This window comes from Heliangelus exortis, chromosome 29 (assembly GCF_036169615.1).
Source record: "Heliangelus exortis chromosome 29, bHelExo1.hap1, whole genome shotgun sequence".
NCBI lineage: Eukaryota > Metazoa > Chordata > Aves > Apodiformes > Trochilidae > Heliangelus > Heliangelus exortis.
Genome location: NC_092450.1, coordinates 2853961 through 2873984, shown reverse-complemented (window position 1 = coordinate 2873984; position 20024 = coordinate 2853961). Strand labels below are relative to the sequence as shown.

Genomic DNA, 20024 nt, shown 5'->3' with positions numbered 1-20024 from the left:
AGAGGGGAAAAAACCCCAACCTGGTGGCCCAGACCATCAGGTGAACTTCTGAGGAAGCCTGATTTATTATTAATTATTATTATTATTATAATCAATAACCAAAGCAGCATCAAAAAGCATTACCACAAAATTTATTCTGCTACCTGTTGCAACACAGCCTAAAAATAACAAAAGGAATCAAGCTGAGATAAAAGGTATTTGCTGTCCAAGGTTGGGAAAGACCTTCAGAAAGCCCCAATGAGTAAGAAATCCAAGAGAAGTGGTGGCCACTCTCTGGATTTATCACAGCCAAGTGTCTTGGTTAACTCTGGTTTAGCACATGACAGCAAAGTGGCTGCAGTCAGCAGGAATGGTTCTCACTTTCCAACCAGAAAAAGAAGGGAACTCCACATCAGTTCTGGTCCCATCAGCTGCTTGGGATTCTCTGAGATGCAACCCCAAAAGCTCTGAGAGCTTGGCCCCTGCCCACTGTGAATTTTTAGGGCATCTGTGTGGACAGCAAGGCCAAGGCAGCAGAATTTGCTTCCTCCACAGGTTATCTCCATGCCAGAGGGATCCCTAAGGAAGGTGGCCCAGAGAAACCACTCTGCTCTCAGGTCATGCCCTCAATCCAAGTATTTTCCCTTCTGGCTTTGCAGAAACCTGTGTGATTAGGAGAGAACTGGAGGAGACAAGGTGGGGAAAGGATCCAGAGTAGTTGCAGAGCAGATTTACCACTCAGTTGGTTGCTTTTGGTTCCCCAGAGTACACAATGCAGCACAGAAATCCAGATTAGGAGTCTCTTGCCCCCCTACATCTTCAGCTGCTGCAAGATGAGCATTCCTTATATCAAAACCATCATTAATAAAAGAAAAACAACCCCAAAACAAACCAGTAGCACACTTAAATCACTGCTTGGTCTCCTCTTAGAGCATTTGTCCATAGCAAAACCCCACTGGAAGTGCTGCCAGGCACTGAAAAAAGGCACTGAGGTCCTGGGGGGTGCTGAACTCCATCAAATCCCAAATCCCCAGGAGGAGCCACTGCAGGGAGAAGGGGAAGAGGCTCAGCCCTGAAGCCTTGCCCCTCTGAAGAGGAGCCAGCAGTGTGCCCAGGTGGCCAAGAAGGCCAATGGCATCCTGGGCTGGCTCAGGAACAGCGTGGCCAGCAGGTCCAGGGAAGGGATTCTGCCCCTGTGCTCAGCCCTGGGGAGGCCACAGCTTGAGTCCTGTGTCCAGTTCTGGGCCCCTCAGCTCAGGAAGGAGATTGAGGTGCTGGAGCAGGTCCAGAGAAGAGCAAGGAGGCTGGGAAGGGATCCAGCACAAGTCCTGTGAGGAAGGGCTGAGGGAGCTGGGGGTGTTGAGGCTGGAGAAGAGGAGGCTCAGGGGAGACCTCATCACTCTCTCCAACTCCCTGAAAGGAGGTTGGAGCCCCCCGGGTCAGGATCTTGTCCCAAGACAAGAGGCTTCAACTCTGCCAGGGGAGGTTTAGGTTGGATATGAGGAAAAAATTCTTTCTGGAGAGGGTGCTCAGGCATTGGAATGGGCTGCCCAGGGAAGGGGTGGATTCTCCATCCCTGGAGATATTTCAAAAGAGCCTGGATGTGGCACTCAGTGCCATGGGCTGGGAACTGCAGTGGGAGTGGATCAAGGGTTGGACTTGATGAGCTCTGAGGTCCCTTCCAACCCAGCCAGTTCCAGGATTCTAGGATTCTCTTGCTCCCTGCTGGGGGGGAGGAGGTTTGCGGTATTTGCACTGGATCCACACTCGATACATTGTCAGCTGCTTCCCACGGTTCACCTGCAGGCGGCGATCAACCAAATTCTGGATTTTTTCCAGCCCAGCCGTGGTGAAGAGATGGTTCAGCTCATCTGGAAGCAAAGGAGAGACTGAAGATGATGATGGAGCTTTCGTTTCACTGGGAGCTGCTCACCCCGAGGGCTGGGAGAAGGTTTTTTTGGTCTCCATCCAGCAGGGAAAGGTAAAAATCAGAGGATTTAAGTATTGCATGATGGGGGGGGGGTTGAGATCAGTTTCTCCCCTTGAGTTTACCTCCTACCAAGGAAGGAAAGAATTATTTGGAGGGCAACCAGAATTAGAGACTCAACAAAGAGCAGTTTCAGACCCAGGTATTGCCTCCAGTAACCCAGGACAGGAGCATCTTCTGGCAAGTAGGGACAGATCCAGTCCTTCCCCCTCTCTCCAGAAAAATTTCCAAGTCTGCAAGAGCTAAAAAAAGGGACCAGAGCTTGGCTTGCAACTGCTGGCAGCCAGCTTGGTGCTGTTGGGGAAGAGGACTCATTAAGGTTAAGGTTGTTTGGGAAAAAAAAAAAAAAAAAAAAATTCTGAAGAAACCACACCCTGTTGGGGCCCAATCAAAGCACTGAGAGCCCTGGAGGCTGCAGCACATGGACTGCCAGGTATTCCTGACCCAGCAAATAAATATCAGAGAGCCCCAGCAAGCTGGCCCTGGGCAAAGCCAGCCCCAGTCCTGCTGAGCAGCAGAGAGGTTATTTACCTGCAGCCAGGGAATGTGGGGTTTGTGTGGAGTTTCTGGAGAAAAGGGCCAACAGGTCCCAGCTTGTGCTCTTTTATCAGCTGCTTGCCATCAGGAAGCCTTTGCCAAACAGGCTCTGAATATTTATTTTGGTGGGACAAACAGAGCTGGTGGAGTAAGGAAGGGATTTAGGTCCTTGCAGTTGTGCAGCTGCTCCCAAACTGACCTTGCAGAGGGGCCTGTGGTGCAAATGACTGAAGGTGCAACTGGTGAGAAGCAGGGAGAAGACAATCCCAGAGCCACCACAGAGCAGCAGAAGGACTGGAGAGGTTCCCCTCAGGTCTGTGCTCAACCAAACCCTTCTCATTTCCTCACAGGAGAGCAATAAAGCCAAGAAAAATTCCTTCAAGTGGCATCCACGTCACCTCATCCTCCACAGGCAGTAAGATTCAGGGAGAGCTTTTCCAATCCCCCCCTCCCTGGCTAGAAAACACCCCAATCTTTCTCTAAAAGGACTTCCCAGTAAGGAATTGCCAATGCCACATTCCCATCAGCAAGTGCCAAGGCCAGGTCCCCATGCAATTGGGAGACACTTAACATTTCACACTGCTCCAAGGAAAGGCAGGCTGGAAAGAGCTCGTGGCAAGATTGGAGGGGCAAAAAGAGGTGAGGAGAGTCAGGGGGATGTTTTCTAACCTCCTACCTTGTGTGAAGAAGTAGACTCTGGTGCCATCACCTCTCACATAGAAGTTATCAGACAGACACTGACCTAAGGGCGAGAGGGATTTCAAGAGTTACAAAACCCAACAAGAGGCACTTTTCCCAGCACACCCTGTGCTTCCAGGGAATTAACAGGGCAGCCACCTCTCCTGAGAAGCCCCAGGTAGTAGTGATGTGGGCAAGAATCCCCAAGGGAAAAGAAATCACCTTTCTTAAACCGAAGCTGGGCCAGGTCGTAGCGGCCGTAATCTCGTAACAGAATCATTCCTCCTGGTTTCAGCAGCTGGCTCAGTCTGTTCACAATGCACTGCATCCTGAGGAAAGAAGAGACCAGAAGCCTTCAGCAAGCTGCAAAAAAAAAAAAATAAAATAAAAAAATTCCTTAGGCCTTCTTTTGGAAAAGCAGGCTAAAGGTTTCCCCATGCTTCAGCTCCATGCAAAGAGCTAACTCGGCTCAGCTCTCCGGGATGGATTTGGTTGCTTTATTTCTGATATTCCCCAATTCTGCTTGGTTTTTTTTTTTTTTTTTTTCCTACAATGATCACTTAGCAAGGCACAGCAGGGATTCACTGCTCTCTCTCTCTCTCACTACAAGTATCTCCACTGGTTGCTGTAAAGCAAATCACAAGTGAACTTGAAGCGAAATGCCCTGGAATAAAACCCAAGGGAATTTAAAAAGGGATTTGTGGAGGTTGTAACAAAGTTCCACAAAGATTCCACAGCACTTTGCTGAACCCTTCCCCTCCTAAACAAGAAATTAATCTCGCTTTTCAGCCTTAAAATCCAGCAGTATGCCCTCCACAAAGAAATACTGAGTGCAGCAGCGTGGCTGGGGTTCAGGAGAGGTGAGTGACTGATGCCACACAACACCCTCTCCCCAGGACACTTCCAAATCACACCCAGCTTGTTCCAGAAGTTGGGGAGAAAGCAGCTCCAGATTTTCTTTGCAGAGGCTTCATGGAAAAGTGGCCCAGAGACAGCACCAAGTTTAATTTTCCTTGGTATTTAATATTTCCTTGGTAGGAAGAGTATTTCCTTGGTAGGAGGGGACTTACTCCAGCTTGTTACACATCTCTTGCAACCAGGAGGAATTTTCAGGACTTACTTCTCTGGGAGAATTGCTGAGAGGACAAAGATGAGAATAACAACATCAAGACTCCCTTCTGGCATGGGGAAAGGGCTTTGGTCATTGCAGAGGTCATGGACAAAAGCAAAGCAGCGAGAAGAATCGTATCCTGCATTGTTCTGGGAAAAAGGGGAGAGAAATCAGAGCATGAGGAGCAGCCCCTCAGGAGAATCTGGACATGGGAGCATCCTCCTGACTTTCACATCATCAAGTGGTGCAGCCAGGGAGCTGGTGCTGCCTCCCTGGGCCAAGGCACAGCCCAGAATGCTTGGACCTTAAAAATCACAAAGATCCAATGCCCCCTGCAGGGGCAGGGCCCAGGCTGCACAGGGTTTCATCCAGCCTGGCCTTCAACCCTTCCAGGTGGGGCCAGAAAGGTTCCTCACAAGGAAGAGGGATGAGATTTAAAAAAGAAGGGATTTCCAAGGAGATTTGGACTTGGGACATTCAGGCAAACAGCAACTGCCAAAAGCCCAAAACTGGATTGAGGGATTATGGTAATTTTAGGGTCAGGTTTTCCACTCAGAGTGGTTAAGAAGTGAGGGACTGACACAGTTAAGCTGGAAATCTTTCCAAAAGTGAGAGCCTCTCACTGCACCACTGAAATCAATGCTCAGCTACAAGCAGCCCACTCCCTATAACCCCAAAGCCACATCTGGATGAAGTTACACTCTTAAAAATCCCATTTAGATTCCTAAAAAATACAAAAGTTGTACATTTCCCTAAAGCTGCTGTGACAGATTGCAGTAACCAGCCCTTGTGTCACTTTAAGAGGATGGAATGGCACTGCTGCTCTGCTCCCCACAGCATCACATGAACCAGCTGATGCTTCACATCCTCCCAGTCCTGTTCTGACCTGAAATATCTTTGTGGTATTTGTCCTGTGACTAAATCCAAGCCTCCTGCTCCACAGACAGCAGCCTCCTCCTCAGTTGCCTGTGCAGAAGCAAGCAGACTGCTTTCCCAGAGCTGCCAGGAACACAAACCAAGCTTCAGTTCCTGTTAAAAACCACCCTGAATGTTTTCAAGGTTCAGCACTGACTCAGCTGAAAGAGCCCTGGATTTAAAAAAAAAAATCCTGCCAGCCCCAGGGGAAAGAAAATCTGGCTGATTTGCCTGCTGCCAGGGTGACATTTTGAGAACTCCAACTTCCCTCATTTCTACCCTCTTAGCTGGCTCATTCTCCTCATTTAACAGCACCAGGGCTGGCTAAAAAAAAAAGCAAGCAAGGCAGCTGTGATCCACTTGTGTTCATGTGCACCAGGAGCTTCCCCCCCTTTGTGTTTTTACCTGGACAAGCTCCACAGCTGTTGTAGAAAAATCACAGCAATAAACAAAAAGGCCTGGATCACTGAAATAAAGAAAAGAAACAATCAGGACTTATCTAAAGGTGCTCCCCAGGGATTAAGAAGTGTCTCAAAGGCACAGGACAGAGTTGGGAGGCAGAAATCCTGGGGTTTAGTTTATCTCTGTCAATACAAAGCTATTTGGCTCTGCAAAGACTCAGGGATCAAGTTGCTCCTTTGTGCTCCCTTTGCTTTTCCTTCTGGAAAAGGAGCCACACTTAGGCCTGGCTGAAAAAGCCCTGAGAATACCAACCCACACCATCTTTTCTCTGGTGCATTCCAAGAGCAAAGATTTCCAGGTGGAAATCTTTGTGCTCCCTTTGCTTTTCCTTCTGGAAAAGGAGCCACACTTAAGCCTGGCTGAAAAAGCCCTGAGAATACCAACCCACACCATCTTTTCTCTGGTGCATTCCAAGAGCAAAGATTTCCAGGTGAAAACACCCTCAGGTGAAGAGGCAAAGGTTCCATTTACACCTGGCCCTTCCTCTGAGATGATCTTAGAACTTAGATCAAATTAGAAAACATGCAAAACTTTCCCCAATTTTTTTTTTTTTTTTTTTTTTTTCCAGAGCCTGCCAGATCCCAGAGATGAAAACCCCACTGAGAACTACTTACTTGTTGGTTTGCAAAATTGGGAAGACTGTATTTCCAGCACCACAGCCAACCTGCACAAACACAAGGCCAGGGAGTGAAAAGAATTTCCACAGTGTGCCCCCCCACACAGCTCATTTCAAGTCACCTCTCTACATCTAGGAGCAACTCCTGAGTAACAAGTGAGCAGAGCAGTCACCAGTTGCAAATCTCCCTGGGAAATGGGATTCTGGGCATCAGGTTGGGATGTATCAGTGTTTCTGACACCAGTTCTTGGAGAAATCTTACTGACAAGCTACATCTTGTTATCCTTTTGGAAACTGGGATTGCTGGAATCCCAAGTGTGACTCAGCCCAAGGCACTGGAGCACTGGGAAAGGCCATGGATTGGTTGCATTCACTTCCATAAAAAAAATCAGAGCACTGGAAAAAGAATTTGCTTGACTCTGACTGCATCCTGGAGTTCCAGGATTTCCTCCATGGCTCTTCCTCAACCAGCCCTGCAATGATTCCACCTTCCTCTTCCTTCTGCTTTGAAGGTGGCTCAGACAACTGCACCTGGGGAATCTCTCTGAATGTTTAAAGAATCCATCAAAATGAAAGCAGAAAAACCCACTGGTGCTTTGCAGGGAGAGCCAGGAAAGCCACAAGGAGCCAGGAGCCCCAAAAGCTGAGGGAATCTCCAAATAAAAATAAGAAATCAAAAGGACAGGTCCTGTTGACTCTCCCTGGAAGGGGGGAACTTCCAAACCCAGCAATCCAGTGAACAAACCAGAGAAAAAGGTCATTACCAGCTGGCAGCACTCTCAGAAGTCCTACAGCCTTTTTTGGGATAAGTCTGAGATTCCCCATTATTCCATGGGCCATAAGGGATAAAACCAAAGAGCATTTTTCCCTTCTCAGTTTCCTTGTTGTGTTTCACACCTCCCAAGGCACCCAACAGCCAGCACAAATGTGCAGACCAAAAATGAGAAGGGAAAAGCTTGGTGCAGGCAAGTCAAAGGCTCAGCTCTTCAAAAGATGACTTTTAAACACTTGTTTCAACATCTGATAGCAAAACTTGGGCTTTTAAACTCAAACTCCTTGTGGTCCTTGTGCTCTGCCAGTTCACAGCCTGATCCAAAAGAATCCCAACAGATTAAATTCAGTTCTAAGCTGCCCTCAGCTTTCTGCTTTTCCTGACTTAAAGCAACAACCCCCTGATATTTCTTTTTCTTTCCCTGTCCCACTACCAAGGACACAAAGGGCTCTGGGATGGGTGACACTCTTTTCCAGCTCTTACCTCCAATATCCTGTAGGATGCAGATGATCCTGGGTAATCTCCACCCCTTGGATTCAGCTCCTCTGTGCAGATTTTTTTAGCAGGTGAGGTTTTGAGGAGGCTGAACTCATTCCCTGCCCTGCTTTGCAAGGGACAGTGCCCATTTTCACAGCTGCCCAGGCCTTCACTCTTGGCTTCTTCTGGGTTCCTCAACAGAGGCACAGAATCCCCAGTTGGATTTGGGATCCTCTGAGGTGCCAGCTCAGGGAATTCAGTGAACAACCAGTGCCTGTCCTTGAAGAAGCCATTTTCATGGATTTTATAGAAGTCATCCCAGTACCTCTTAGCATTCACCTCATATTCCTCTGTGAAGACAAAAGCAAAAATGTCAAATTGCAGCCAAATGAGAAGGCAGCAAGAGCTGGGTCAGTCCAGGCATCCACTCAGCAATCTGCTTGACCAAGGTTGAAAGCCACTTTTTCTTTAAATTGTGCCATCACCACCCAGCCTGCCCCCTCACACCCACTTTGTTGTGACTGAAAAAAAGGAAAAGAGAGAGAAGAGGATCCTGCTGACACCTGAGAGGATTTAAAGGAAGCTGACACCAGACTGAAGGAAACTGGAATGAAGAAATCCAGGTTTGGTTCACTGGAAAAATTCATTTGGAGCCTCCTGACACTCCTCAGGCACTGACAACTTGTAAGGAGTTCTCTGAGAGCTGCCTGGAGCTGAGGAGCCCATATCCAACACATTCCCCCTTTTTTTTTCAGGAGGAGAAAGAGGAAAAATGACTGAAAGCCTGGGCAGTGTTTGCACAAATAGCCCAGAATTCCAGGACTGGATTCCCACTACTGCTTGAATCCAGTGTCCAGCACTGTGCTTCCCACATTTCTGTGCATGTTCCACCACTGCACACTGATCAAATGAAAAGAAAAAAATCCACAGAAGTGGTCATGGAAATATGAGTGGAGAGCTAAGGTGGAGAGATGACAAGAATTAACTCCAGCACCAAGTGGCCCCATGTTCACACCAAGAGGAAACATCCCAGAAGGTGCAGAAAGCTGGAAGAGCTCCAGCCAAGCCATGATCCAACAAAACTGGAGCCACCCACAGGGTTATTCCCAAATATTTCAGATCAAGAACAGTTCCAGGGGAACTCATTTTTTCCCTGGGATGTCATGAATCCAGCAGGCTTCCTGAATTCTCCTCAACAGGAGAGGTCCTGGGAAATAAGTGTTAATTACAGCATCTTGTGCTTGGAATTAACATCCATGGCATTAAGAGCCATGGCCAGAGATCCCAAACCCATTTCATGAACCCCCCCTTGGGCCACTTTTGCCCAAAAAAACCAAGTGCAAATGATTCTTCCCCAAGGAATGGAAGTGGGGGAGAAGGGACAACCCCACCCCAACATCTCTGAAGAGGAGGATTAAAAGAAAAAGCAGGCTTAAAACTGAAGATTAATAAGATCACCCAAAATTTCAGTCTGTTTATTGGCCTTTCATCTGAAGGGAGACAGGAAAATGAGCCAAGAACACCTGGAAAAAATCTGCAGCCTCAGCCAAATAATATAATAAATAAGAAATAAGAAACCCAGCTTTAGCAAAGGAGCACAAAGCACTCAGATGTATATTTTTAGTAGGATCTATCCCTGAAACCCCAAGAGCCATCCATGAAAATAAGCTCTTCACCCTAAGCACAAGGATTTTCTCCTTTTAGGAAGCTTTGGCCTCAACCCCCAAGCTGAAAGGAATTTTTAAAGTCTGATATTAGAGCAGAGCAGGTAAATGGGAGCCCTGATCTCACCAAAGGGAGCAAGGTCAAGGCAGTTTTCTGTCAGCAGAGGAAAACTCCCAGACTCCTCCTGTCAGAAGTGCTCTGGATGCTCACTCCTTCCTCAGCTCCCATATCCCACTTGGGATTTGCAAGGCTGCTGGGCTTGGGAATTCTCTTTCACTCCATAAAACCCAGGATCAAGTATGGGTTTGGTGATCAGGTAGTGAGGTGGATCAGGAACTGGTTGAAAGGAAGGAGTCAGAGAGTTGTAGTCAATGGGGCAGAATCTGGTTGGAGGTGTGTGACCAGTGGAGTCCCTCAGGGGTCGGTACTGGGACCGGTGTTGTTCAATATCTTCATCAAGGACTTGGATGAGGGTCTAGAATGTACCCTCAGCAAGTTTGCTGATGACACTGAGCTGGGAGGAGTGGCTGACACACCAGAAGGCTGTGCTGCCATTCAGAGAGACTTAGACAGGCTGGAGAGTTGGGCTGGGAGAAACATGATGAAATGCAACAAGGGGAAGTGGAGAGTTTTGCATTTGGGGAAGAACAACACGATGTCCCAGTATAGGTTGGGGGCTGAGCTGCTGGAGAGCAGTGGAGGTGAAAGAGACCTGGGGGTCCTGGTAGACAAGAAGATGCCCATGAGCCAGCAATGTGCCCTTGTGGCCAAGAAGGCCAATGGCATCCTGGGCTGGCTCAGGAACAGCGTGGCCAGCAGGTCCAGGGAAGGGATTCTGCCCCTGTGCTCAGCCCTGGGGAGGCCACAGCTTGAGTCCTGTGTCCAGTTCTGGGCCCCTCAGCTCAGGAAGGAGATTGAGGTGCTGGAGCAGGTCCAGAGAAGAGCAAGGAGGCTGGGAAGGGATCCAGCAGAATTCCTGGGAGGAAGAAGATGACCATGAGCCAGCAATGTGCCCTTGTGGCCAAGAAGGCCAATGGCATCCTGGGGTGCATTAGAAAGGGGGTGGTTAGTAGGTCAAGAGAGGTTCTCCTCCCCCTCTATTCTGCATTGGTGAGGCCACACCTGGAGTATTGTGTCCAGTTCTGGGCCCCTCAGTTCAAGAAGGACAGGGAAGTGCTTGAAAGAGTCCAGCACAGAGCTACTGAGATGATTAAGGGAGTGGAACATCTCCCTTATGAGGAAAGGCTGAGGGAGCTGGGTCTCTTTAGTTTGGAGAAAAGGAGACTGAGGGGTGACCTCATCCATGTTTTCAAATATGTAAGGGGTGAGTGTCAGGGAGATGGAGTTAGGCTTTTCTCAGTGGTGACCAGTGATAGGACAAGGGGTAATGGGTGTAAATTGGAGCATAGGAGGTTCAAGTTGAATATCAGAAAACATTTTTTTACTGTAAGGGTGACGGAGCCCTGGAACAGGCTGCCCAGGGGGGTTGTGGAGTCTCCTTCACTGGAGACATTCAAACCCCACCTGGACACATTCCTAGGGGATGTACTCTAGGGGGCCCTGCTCTGGCAGGGGGGGTTGGACTAGATGATCTTTCGAGGCCCCTTCCAACCCCTAGGATTCTAGGATTCTATGATTCTATGAATTCCTGATTCCTGCAGTTCCCTGTCCATCTGAGGACAGCCTGGCTGAAAGGAGCTTCTTACCTGAAGCACTGGGGTGAAAATCCAGCTCAGGCCTTTGGCTTGACTCCCATTTTTGTCCCAGGAAAAGGCTGAACAAGTCACTGTGTTCCATGTCCTCCTGTGTTTAATGCCTGTGGAATTCTCCTGGATGCTACTGAGGAGCTGTCACCCTCCAACCCACACATGGGGAACCTTTCCTTAAAGTTCATTTACCTCAGGAGCCCCTCATGTTTTCCAAGCACTGGAATAAATGCAAGAAATCAAGGGCCAGCTGAGGAAGATCATGGAAGAAACAGATTTAAAGCAAAAAAAAAATAGTAAAAATTTAAAAATCCCCAAGCAAACACCACCCTAAGGTGACAATATCAGATGAATTTTTCAGTCTGACTTCCTGGATCACTTCTGCCAGAAAAATTCACACCACACTTGCTTCAAGATCCTGTTTGTGGTGTTAGCTCCTGGGGACATTGGTGAGCAAGGCAGATCCCTCCAGGGTTTTTTTTTTTTTTCTGACTTTTCTGCTCCTCTCTGTGAGGACAGCCCCAAAGGTTCCCACTCACCCTTTCACATAGCAGAAAAAAGGCAAAAAAAAGAAAGAACTTTTGCTTTTCAAAGACAGGAAGAGGACCTGGGACTCCCTGACTTGCATGGGAGCTACTTCTGGAACCTCCAACCAAACCCAAAAAAGTTCTTCCCAGCCAGGAGACACAAATCTTCAAGGTATCCCCTAAAACTTCTCCCCTTTTTTAGGACAAATTCTGTCCCCAAAAAATCCAGAGAATAAGAGAGCCAGAATGATCAGCAGCTTTTCTTCTGCTTGGCCATGACTGAGCCTCAAAATACCAAGCCCTTCAGGCACATCTGGCTGGGTTGCTTTCCCTCTGTTCCAGCCATCCCATTGTCTCCTCATGCTTCCCACTGAATAGAAAAGCACCAAAATCTCCCTGGCCCTCATTGTTCAGCCCAGGAAATCCATCCTGGAAAGCTGACAAACAGCTCTGACAGCAAATTGCTCCAGGATTTCAGCCTTTCTGTATAGGTTCTCCAAAGATGACAGAGAAATCTTTTAATGCCAACCAGATTTTCAGCTGAGCCTGACACAATGGGAGCTGCTGGGGGCTGCTGGGAAGCCAAGAAAAAGAGGGAAGCTCTTTGGGATCCTGAAATTTGCCATTGTGAACACAACTGGAAGCTGCAGGGGAAGTGGCTCCAGTAGTTTGTCACTACTTTTCACACTCCATTTCCTTGGAACAAAAGGAGCAAGAGCTCAGCAGGGCAGAAGAGCAGCAGCACAGAGGTCTCTTGTCCCCAATATTTAAGGGGCTGGATGGTATCTGAGCAGCATGGAGGGAAAGTTGAATTTTTAACCAGCTCAGAAGAGCTGCAGCTCTGTCACTTGGCTCTGGAGCTGTGCACCTTGAGCTTGGTGCAGACCCAGGATGGAGAAAATAGACTTCAAGCTCAGTTGGAGGAAATCAAACCCATTGGGGTTCCTTTTCCTGATGAGAAACACTTCAATCAGGAGAAAATAAATCTTCTCACACTTGTGGTGTCATCACCATCATGTTGGTTGTTAACTTGGGAGGGGCAGACACAGCCCCTGCTTTCCCAGAGCCTCTGAAGGGAAAAACTGAGCTTGAATTAGGGAAAATTCCAGAGGCAAAGAGAAGATCAAGTGTCAGAAGTGTTAGAGAGCAAAACCAAACAGAGACAACAACACTGCAAGAAGTTTCTGGGTGAGGAATCCACACCAGGAACAAAGAAGCCCAACCCCAGGTGACTCTTCCCAACCAAGATCTTTTCTGTTCCAACAGGAGGAGCCTCTGGAAAAGGAGGAAAAAAAATCAGAGAGTGGTAAATAAAGAAGAGGAAGATTCCACCTCCTCCTTCTCCTCCTTTTCCCATTGTTTGGAAAGGTTCAGGAGAGGGGGAAAGGGAGGAATAAATGTGCCAGGGGAGGTTTAGGTTGGACATTAGAAAGAATTTCTTTCTGGAGAGGGTGATCAGGCATTGGAATGGGCTGCCCAGGGAAGGGGTGGATTCTCCATCCCTGGAGATATTTCCAAAGAGCCTGGATGTGGCACTCAGTGCCATGGGCTGGGAACTGCAGTGGGAGTGGATCAAGGGTTGGACTTGATGAGCTCTGAGGTCCCTTCCAACCCAGCCAGTTCCAGGATTCTAGGATTCAGGTGCTCAGGAAGAAGCTGAGAGGGGGGAGTCTACCTGACTTTGTCACTTGAGGTGACAAGTGACCTCCAGGTGTTTTGTCACCCTCTGGTATTCAGCTGATCAACACCATGAGGTCCTGGCCATGGGCAAAGTGCTCTCTGTTGGGGTGAAGCCAAGATGCAGCCATTAAATCCAACAAATTTCCTTGGCACAACTTGAGACCTCTTGTGCCCTCTTGTCTTGCTGAGAGTTGCCTGGGAAAAGAGCCCAACCCCCCCCTGGCTCCAACCTCCTTTCAGGGAGTTGTAGAGAGTGATTTCCCTTCCTCCCCAGGGAAAATTGTGGGAGACAGAATCCCAGAATTATCCAGCTTGGAAATGACCTCTGAGAGCATCAACTCCAACCTTTAATCCACAACCACCCCAGAGCACTCAGTGCCACGTTCAGCCCCTTCTTAAAAACCTCCAGGGATGGAGAATCCACCCCTTCCCTGGGCAGCCCATTCCAATGGCTGAGCACCCTCCCTGTAAGGAATTTTTTCCTAATATCCAACCTAATTAAGCCCATGCCATCTTGTAAGAAGAGCCCAACCCCCCCCTGGCTCCAACCTCCTTTCAGGGAGTTGGAGAGAGTGATGAGGTCTCCCCTGAGCCTCCTCTTCTCCAGCCTCAACACCCCCAGCTCCCTCAGCCCTTCCTCACAGGACTTGTGCTGGATCCCTTCCCAGCCTCCTTGCTCTTCTCTGGACCTGCTCCAGCACCTCAAGCTCCTTCCTGAGCTGAGGGGCCCAGAACTGGACACAGGACTCAAGCTGTGGCCTCCCCAGGGCTGAGCACAGGGGCAGAATCCCTTCCCTGGACCTGCTGGCCACGCTGTTCCTGAGCCAGCCCAGGATGCCATTGGCCTTCTTGGCCACCTGGGCAACCTTCCACCTCCCCCCAGAACAAGGCCCCAGAACTCCCAGACAAGCAGCAGGAAACTGCTGCTGACCTCACTTGAATTTATTTTCCTTTTTTTTTGCTGCCACAGGGTCAGTTGTTTTCCTGCTTTTTTCTTTCTTATGGCCTGGATCATCTCCACTTCCAGTGTTTGGGATTCCATGGGATGAGGCCAATTATCTAAACCCCATCCCAGCATGTAATTAACTCCTGGACATCAGGATCTGCTTCGTACAGTGGAACCACTCCATAAAAGTCACATCTCTTGGTAAATTTGGGATAAAAAGTCCTTCTCTACTTTATTAAACAAAACCCCTGCCTTTCCCAACACACCTTGTTTCTCCTGGGGCAAAACCTCTGAGCTGTTCTCTTCCACTTGGCTCCTGGCACTGGCTTCCTGCTCCTCTGACCACTCCACATGATCCCTGGGAAGAAAAAAAAGAGGAGCTGAGCATGGAGTTGGGGAAAAAAAAGCAGGAAAAGGGGCAGGTGGCAGCTCTGCAGCTTGGTCACCAGCTCCAGTTCAAGCTCAGAAGCCACCAGCACCCAGGGGACCTGGTTCTGAGCTGCAAAAAGGCCCAGGAGACACCAACTCTGCCTCCAAAGGCTTTTCCCTGTTTGAGGAAAGAAATTCTCCCAGCCCAGGGGGAGCTCAGCACCAAAAAAAACCATTCCCAGAAGCTGAGGAGAATTTGTTCCAGCACAGGGGTTGGAGAGGGAGGCACCTGGAGGGGGTTTCTGCAAAAATGAGATTTTTTTTTCTGAAGTTAAAGCCAAAAAAAAAAGGCAGTGGGGGCATTTGGAAGGGGAATTATTAATATTAAATTAAATTTGGGAGGAAAACAGGCAGGAAACTTTAAAGGATTAATAACTGGACTGGGCAGACACGAGTGGGCAGCCAGTAAAAGGACTCACTTGACTTTTTTTATTAAAACAAGGGAATAAAAAGCAGAAATCAAGGCCCAAGAAGCCCTGGTCTGGTCTCAGGAGGACTCAATTCTCTTGATATTCATCCATAAACCAAAGACCTCACTGTCCCACCCCCAACCAAAGGGATGACTCCAACTTTTAGCAGGAAAAGCCTCTGGAGGACAAGTCCTGTAGCACAGTCCCCAAGTGGATTTGATTCCAAAACTTTATTCCCAACCAAGAACCCCCAAAGAGCAGCTCAGGACTCCCCAGGAGAAGACTCAGGACCCCCTCGGGGACAGCTCAGGACCCACCCCCCCCCGGGGACAGCTCAAAGCCCCCCAAGGATGGCTCAAGACCCCCCCAGAGAAGGCTCTGAATGCCCCAGGACGCCTCAGGACCCCCCCAGGATGGCTCAGAACCCCCCCAGGATGGCTCAGGACGCCCCCAGAATGGCTCAGGACCCCCCAGGATGGCTCAGGACCCCCCCAGGATGGCTCAGGACCCCCCCAGGATGGCTCAGGACCCCCCCAGGATGGCTCAGGACCCCCCCAAGATGGCTCAGGACCCCCCAAGGATGGCTCAGGACCCCCCAAGGATGGCTCAGGACCCCCCAAGGATGGCTCAGGAACCCCCCCAGGATGGCTCAGGACCCCCCAAGGATGGCTCAGGACCCCCCCAGGATGGCTCAGGACCCCCCCAGGATGGCTCAGAACCCCCCCAGGATGGCTCAGGACCCCCCAAGGATGGCTCAGAACGCCCCAGGATGGCTCAGAACCCCCCAGGATGGCTCAGAACCCCCCAGGATGGCTCAGAACCCCCCAAGCATGGCCCAGGACCCCCCCAAGATGGCTCAGGACCCCCCCCAGGATGGCTCAGGACCCCCCAGGATGGCTCAGGACCCCCCCAGAGAAGGCTCAGAACGCCCCAGGATGGCTCAGAACCCCCCAGGATGGCTCAGAACCCCCCCAGGATGGCTCAGGACCCCCCCAGGATGGCTCAGGACCCCCCAAGGATGGCTCAGGACCCCCCCAGGATGGCTCAGGACCCCCCAAGGATGGCTCAGAACCCCCCCAGGATGGCTCAGAACCCCCCAGGATGGCTCAGAACCCCCCAAGGATGGCTCAGAACGCCCCAGGATGGCTCAGAACCCCCCAGGATGGCTCAGAACCCCCCCAGGATGGCTCAGAACCCCCCCAGGATGGCTCAGAACCCCCCAAGGATGGCTCAGAACCCCCCAGGATGGCTCAGAACCCCCCAAGGATGGCTCAGAACCCCCCAAGGATGGCTCAGAACCCCCCAAGGATGGCTCAGGACCCCCCCAGGATGGCTCAGGACCCCCCAGGATGGCTCAGGGCCCCCCAAGGATGGCTCAGGGCCCCCCAAGGATGGCTCAGGACCCCCCCAGGACGGCTCAGGACCCCCCAAGGATGGCTCAGGACCCCCCAAGGATGGCTCAGAACCCCCCAAGGATGGCTCAGGACCCCCCAAGGATGGCTCAGGACCCCCCCAGGATGGCTCAGAACCCCCCAGGATGGCTCAGGACCCCCCCAGGATGGCTCAGGACCCCCCCAGGATGGCTCAGAACCCCCCAAGGATGGCTCAGGACCCCCCAAGGATGGCTCAGGACCCCCCAAGGATGGCTCAGGACCCCCCCAGGATGGCTCAGGACCCCCCCAGGATGGCTCAGAACCCCCCAAGGATGGCTCAGAACCCCCCCAGGATGGCTCAGAACCCCCCAGGATGGCTCAGAACCCCCCCAGGATGGCTCAGAACCCCCCAAGCATGGCCCAGGACCCCCCCAAGATGGCTCAGGACCCCCCCAGGATGGCTCAGGACCCCCCAGGATGGCTCAGGACCCCCCCAGAGAAGGCTCAGAACGCCCCAGGATGGCTCAGAACCCCCCAGGATGGCTCAGAACCCCCCCAGGATGGTTTAGGACCCCCCAGGATGGCTCAGGACCCCCCAAGGATGGCTCAGGACCCCCCAAGGATGGCTCAGGACCCCCCCAGGATGGCTCAGGACCCCCCCAGGATGGCTCAGGACCCCCCAAGGATGGCTCAGAACCCCCCAAGGATGGCTCAGAACCCCCCAGGATGGCTCAGAACCCCCCCAGGATGGCTCAGAACCCCCCCAGGATGGCTCAGAACCCCCCAAGGATGGCTCAGAACCCCCCAGGATGGCTCAGAACCCCCCAAGGATGGCTCAGAACCCCCCAAGGATGGCTCAGAACCCCCCAAGGATGGCTCAGAACCCCCCAAGGATGGCTCAGAACCCCCCAAGGATGGCTCAGGACCCCCCCAGGATGGCTCAGGACCCCCCAGGATGGCTCAGGGCCCCCCAAGGATGGCTCAGGGCCCCCCAAGGATGGCTCAGGGCCCCCCAAGGATGGCTCAGGACCCCCCCAGGACGGCTCAGGACCCCCCAAGGACGGCTCAGGACCCCCCAAGGATGGCTCAGAACCCCCCAAGGATGGCTCAGGACCCCCCAAGGATGGCTCAGGACCCCCCCAGGATGGCTCAGAACCCCCCAGGATGGCTCAGGACCCCCCCAGGATGGCTCAGGACCCCCCCAGGATGGCTCAGAACCCCCCAAGGATGGCTCAGGACCCCCCAAGGATGGCTCAGGACCCCCCAAGGATGGCTCAGGACCCCCCCAGGATGGCTCAGAACCCCCCAAGGATGGCTCAGGGCCCCCCAAGGATGGCTCAGGACCCCCCCAGGATGGCTCAGAACCCCCCAGGATGGCTCAGGACCCCCCCAGGATGGCTCAGGACCCCCCCAGGATGGCTCAGAACCCCCCAAGGATGGCTCAGGACCCCCCAAGGATGGCTCAGGACCCCCCAAGGATGGCTCAGGACCCCCCCAGGATGGCTCAGAACCCCCCAAGGATGGCTCAGGACCCCCCAAGGATGGCTCAGGACCCCCCAAGGATGGCTCAGAACCCCCCAGGATGGCTCAGAACCCCCCCAGGATGGCTCAGAACCCCCCAAGCATGGCCCAGGACCCCCCCAAGATGGCTCAGGACCCCCCCAGGATGGCTCAGGACCCCCCAGGATGGCTCAGGACCCCCCCAGAGAAGGCTCAGAACGCCCCAGGATGGCTCAGAACCCCCCAGGATGGCTCAGAACCCCCCCAGGATGGCTCAGGACCCCCCAGGATGGCTCAGGACCCCCCAAGGATGGCTCAGGACCCCCCAAGGATGGCTCAGGACCCCCCCAGGATGGCTCAGGACCCCCCAAGGATGGCTCAGAACCCCCCCAGGATGGCTCAGAACCCCCCAGGATGGCTCAGAACCCCCCAAGGATGGCTCAGAACGCCCCAGGATGGCTCAGAACCCCCCAGGATGGCTCAGAACCCCCCCAGGATGGCTCAGAACCCCCCCAGGATGGCTCAGAACCCCCCAAGGATGGCTCAGAACCCCCCAGGATGGCTCAGAACCCCCCAAGGATGGCTCAGAACCCCCCAAGGATGGCTCAGAACCCCCCAAGGATGGCTCAGGACCCCCCCAGGATGGCTCAGGACCCCCCAGGATGGCTCAGGGCCCCCCAAGGATGGCTCAGGGCCCCCCAAGGATGGCTCAGGACCCCCCCAGGACGGCTCAGGACCCCCCAAGGATGGCTCAGGACCCCCCAAGGATGGCTCAGAACCCCCCAAGGATGGCTCAGGACCCCCCAAGGATGGCTCAGGACCCCCCCAGGATGGCTCAGAACCCCCCAGGATGGCTCAGGACCCCCCCAGGATGGCTCAGGACCCCCCCAGGATGGCTCAGAACCCCCCAAGGATGGCTCAGGACCCCCCAAGGATGGCTCAGGACCCCCCAAGGATGGCTCAGGACCCCCCCAGGATGGCTCAGAACCCCCCAAGGATGGCTCAGAACCCCCCCAGGATGGCTCAGGGCCCCCCAAGGATGGCTCAGGACCCCCCAGGATGGCTCAGAACCCCCCAGGATGGCTCAGGACCCCCCCAGGATGGCTCAGGACCCCCCAAGGATGGCTCAGAACCCCCCCAGGATGGCTCAGGGCCCCCCAAGGATGGCTCAGGACCCCCCAGGATGGCTCAGAACCCCCCAGGATGGCTCAGGACCCCCCCAGGATGGCTCAGGACCCCCCCAGGATGGCTCAGGACCCCCCCAGGATGGCTCAGGGCCCCCCAAGGATGGCTCAGGACCCCCCAAGGATGGCTCAGGACCCCCCAAGAATGGCTCAGAACGCCCCAGGATGGCTCAGAACCCCCCAGGATGGCTCAGGGCCCCCCAAGGATGGCTCAGGGCCCCCCCAGGATGGCTCAGGGCCCCCCCAGGATGGCTCAGGACCCCCCCAGGATGGCTCAGGACCCCCTCGGAGGACAGTTCAGGACCCCCAAGCACCGGCAGCACAGAGCAGAACCACCCCAGACCTCCGAACCCTCCCGGTACCGCCCCAGGTCCGGTTCGCTGCCTGCCGCCCGCACACCCCCAGCTCCCCCCGTTCTGCTTTAGGTCCCGGTGTGCGGGGCAGCGCGGGGGGCTCTCCTGACCCCAGAGGAGCCCCGTTAGCCCGGGGAGGCGAGGACGAACCCACCCGCGGCCTCCCCCGCCAAAGCCCCGCGGCCTACGGGAAGGAGGGGGGGGGGGGGGGGGGGCAGCGCTCCGGGGCCTTCCCCAGCGGGCAGCAAAGGGCCGCGGGTGCGGATAGGGTGCGGAGGGGGAGTGGGACCGAGGAGCCGCTCTCACCAAGCGTTGTGCTGGAAGAGGCGGGAGGGATCGGTGAGGAAACGCCTCCCGAAAGGCCGCCGCTCCGCCGCCTCCTCCCTGGGCGCCGCCATGACGGTCCCGGCGGAAGCGGAAGTGACGTAGCGGGCGCCGACCCGAAGGAGAAGCCCGGGGAGGTCACGTGGGGCGGAGGCGGGAAAGAGCGGGCGGTGCCTCAGGGAGAGGAGGGGGGGAAACGGGAGGGAAAAGGGGAAAAAAATGGGGTTTGGGGGCTTTTATCCCGTGTTATACACTGCGGAGAGGAGGAGGAGTGGGGGGGAGGGAGGGAGAGAGGGAGAATGAGAGAGAGAGAGAGAGAGGATGAGGAGGAGGAGGATGAGGAGAAGGAGGAAGGGGAGGAGGAGGATGAGGAGGAAGGGGGGGAGGGAGAGA

At 53.2% G+C, this 20024-nt stretch overlaps 1 protein-coding gene across 6 annotated transcripts; it reads right to left on the bottom strand.

Moving 5' to 3' along the window:
* Nucleotides 1-1666: 1666 nt before the first annotated feature.
* Nucleotides 1667-19723, bottom strand: METTL2A (methyltransferase 2A, tRNA N3-cytidine). Of its 6 annotated transcripts, XR_011722848.1 has the most exons (10): nucleotides 19614-19716; nucleotides 14325-14416; nucleotides 7541-7884; nucleotides 6284-6333; nucleotides 5613-5673; nucleotides 4302-4441; nucleotides 3404-3510; nucleotides 3180-3245; nucleotides 2498-2643; nucleotides 1880-2208 (listed from the first exon to the last, which is right to left on the bottom strand). XR_011722848.1 is itself a non-coding variant. In XM_071728329.1 (9 exons), the coding sequence occupies exons 1-9, from the start codon at nucleotides 19703-19705 to the stop codon at nucleotides 1684-1686; spliced, it is 1119 nt and encodes a 372-aa protein (XP_071584430.1). In that variant the 5' UTR covers nucleotides 19706-19716; the 3' UTR covers nucleotides 1667-1683. The 6 variants fall into 6 exon arrangements, 3 of the variants coding, with proteins under 3 accessions (XP_071584430.1, XP_071584431.1, XP_071584432.1); XM_071728329.1 differs by lacking the exons at nucleotides 1880-2208; nucleotides 2498-2643 and adding an exon at nucleotides 1667-1850; XR_011722850.1 differs by lacking the exons at nucleotides 1880-2208; nucleotides 2498-2643 and adding an exon at nucleotides 1777-1850 and having other exon boundaries at nucleotides 3404-3544; nucleotides 19614-19723.
* Nucleotides 19724-20024: the final 301 nt, after the last annotated feature.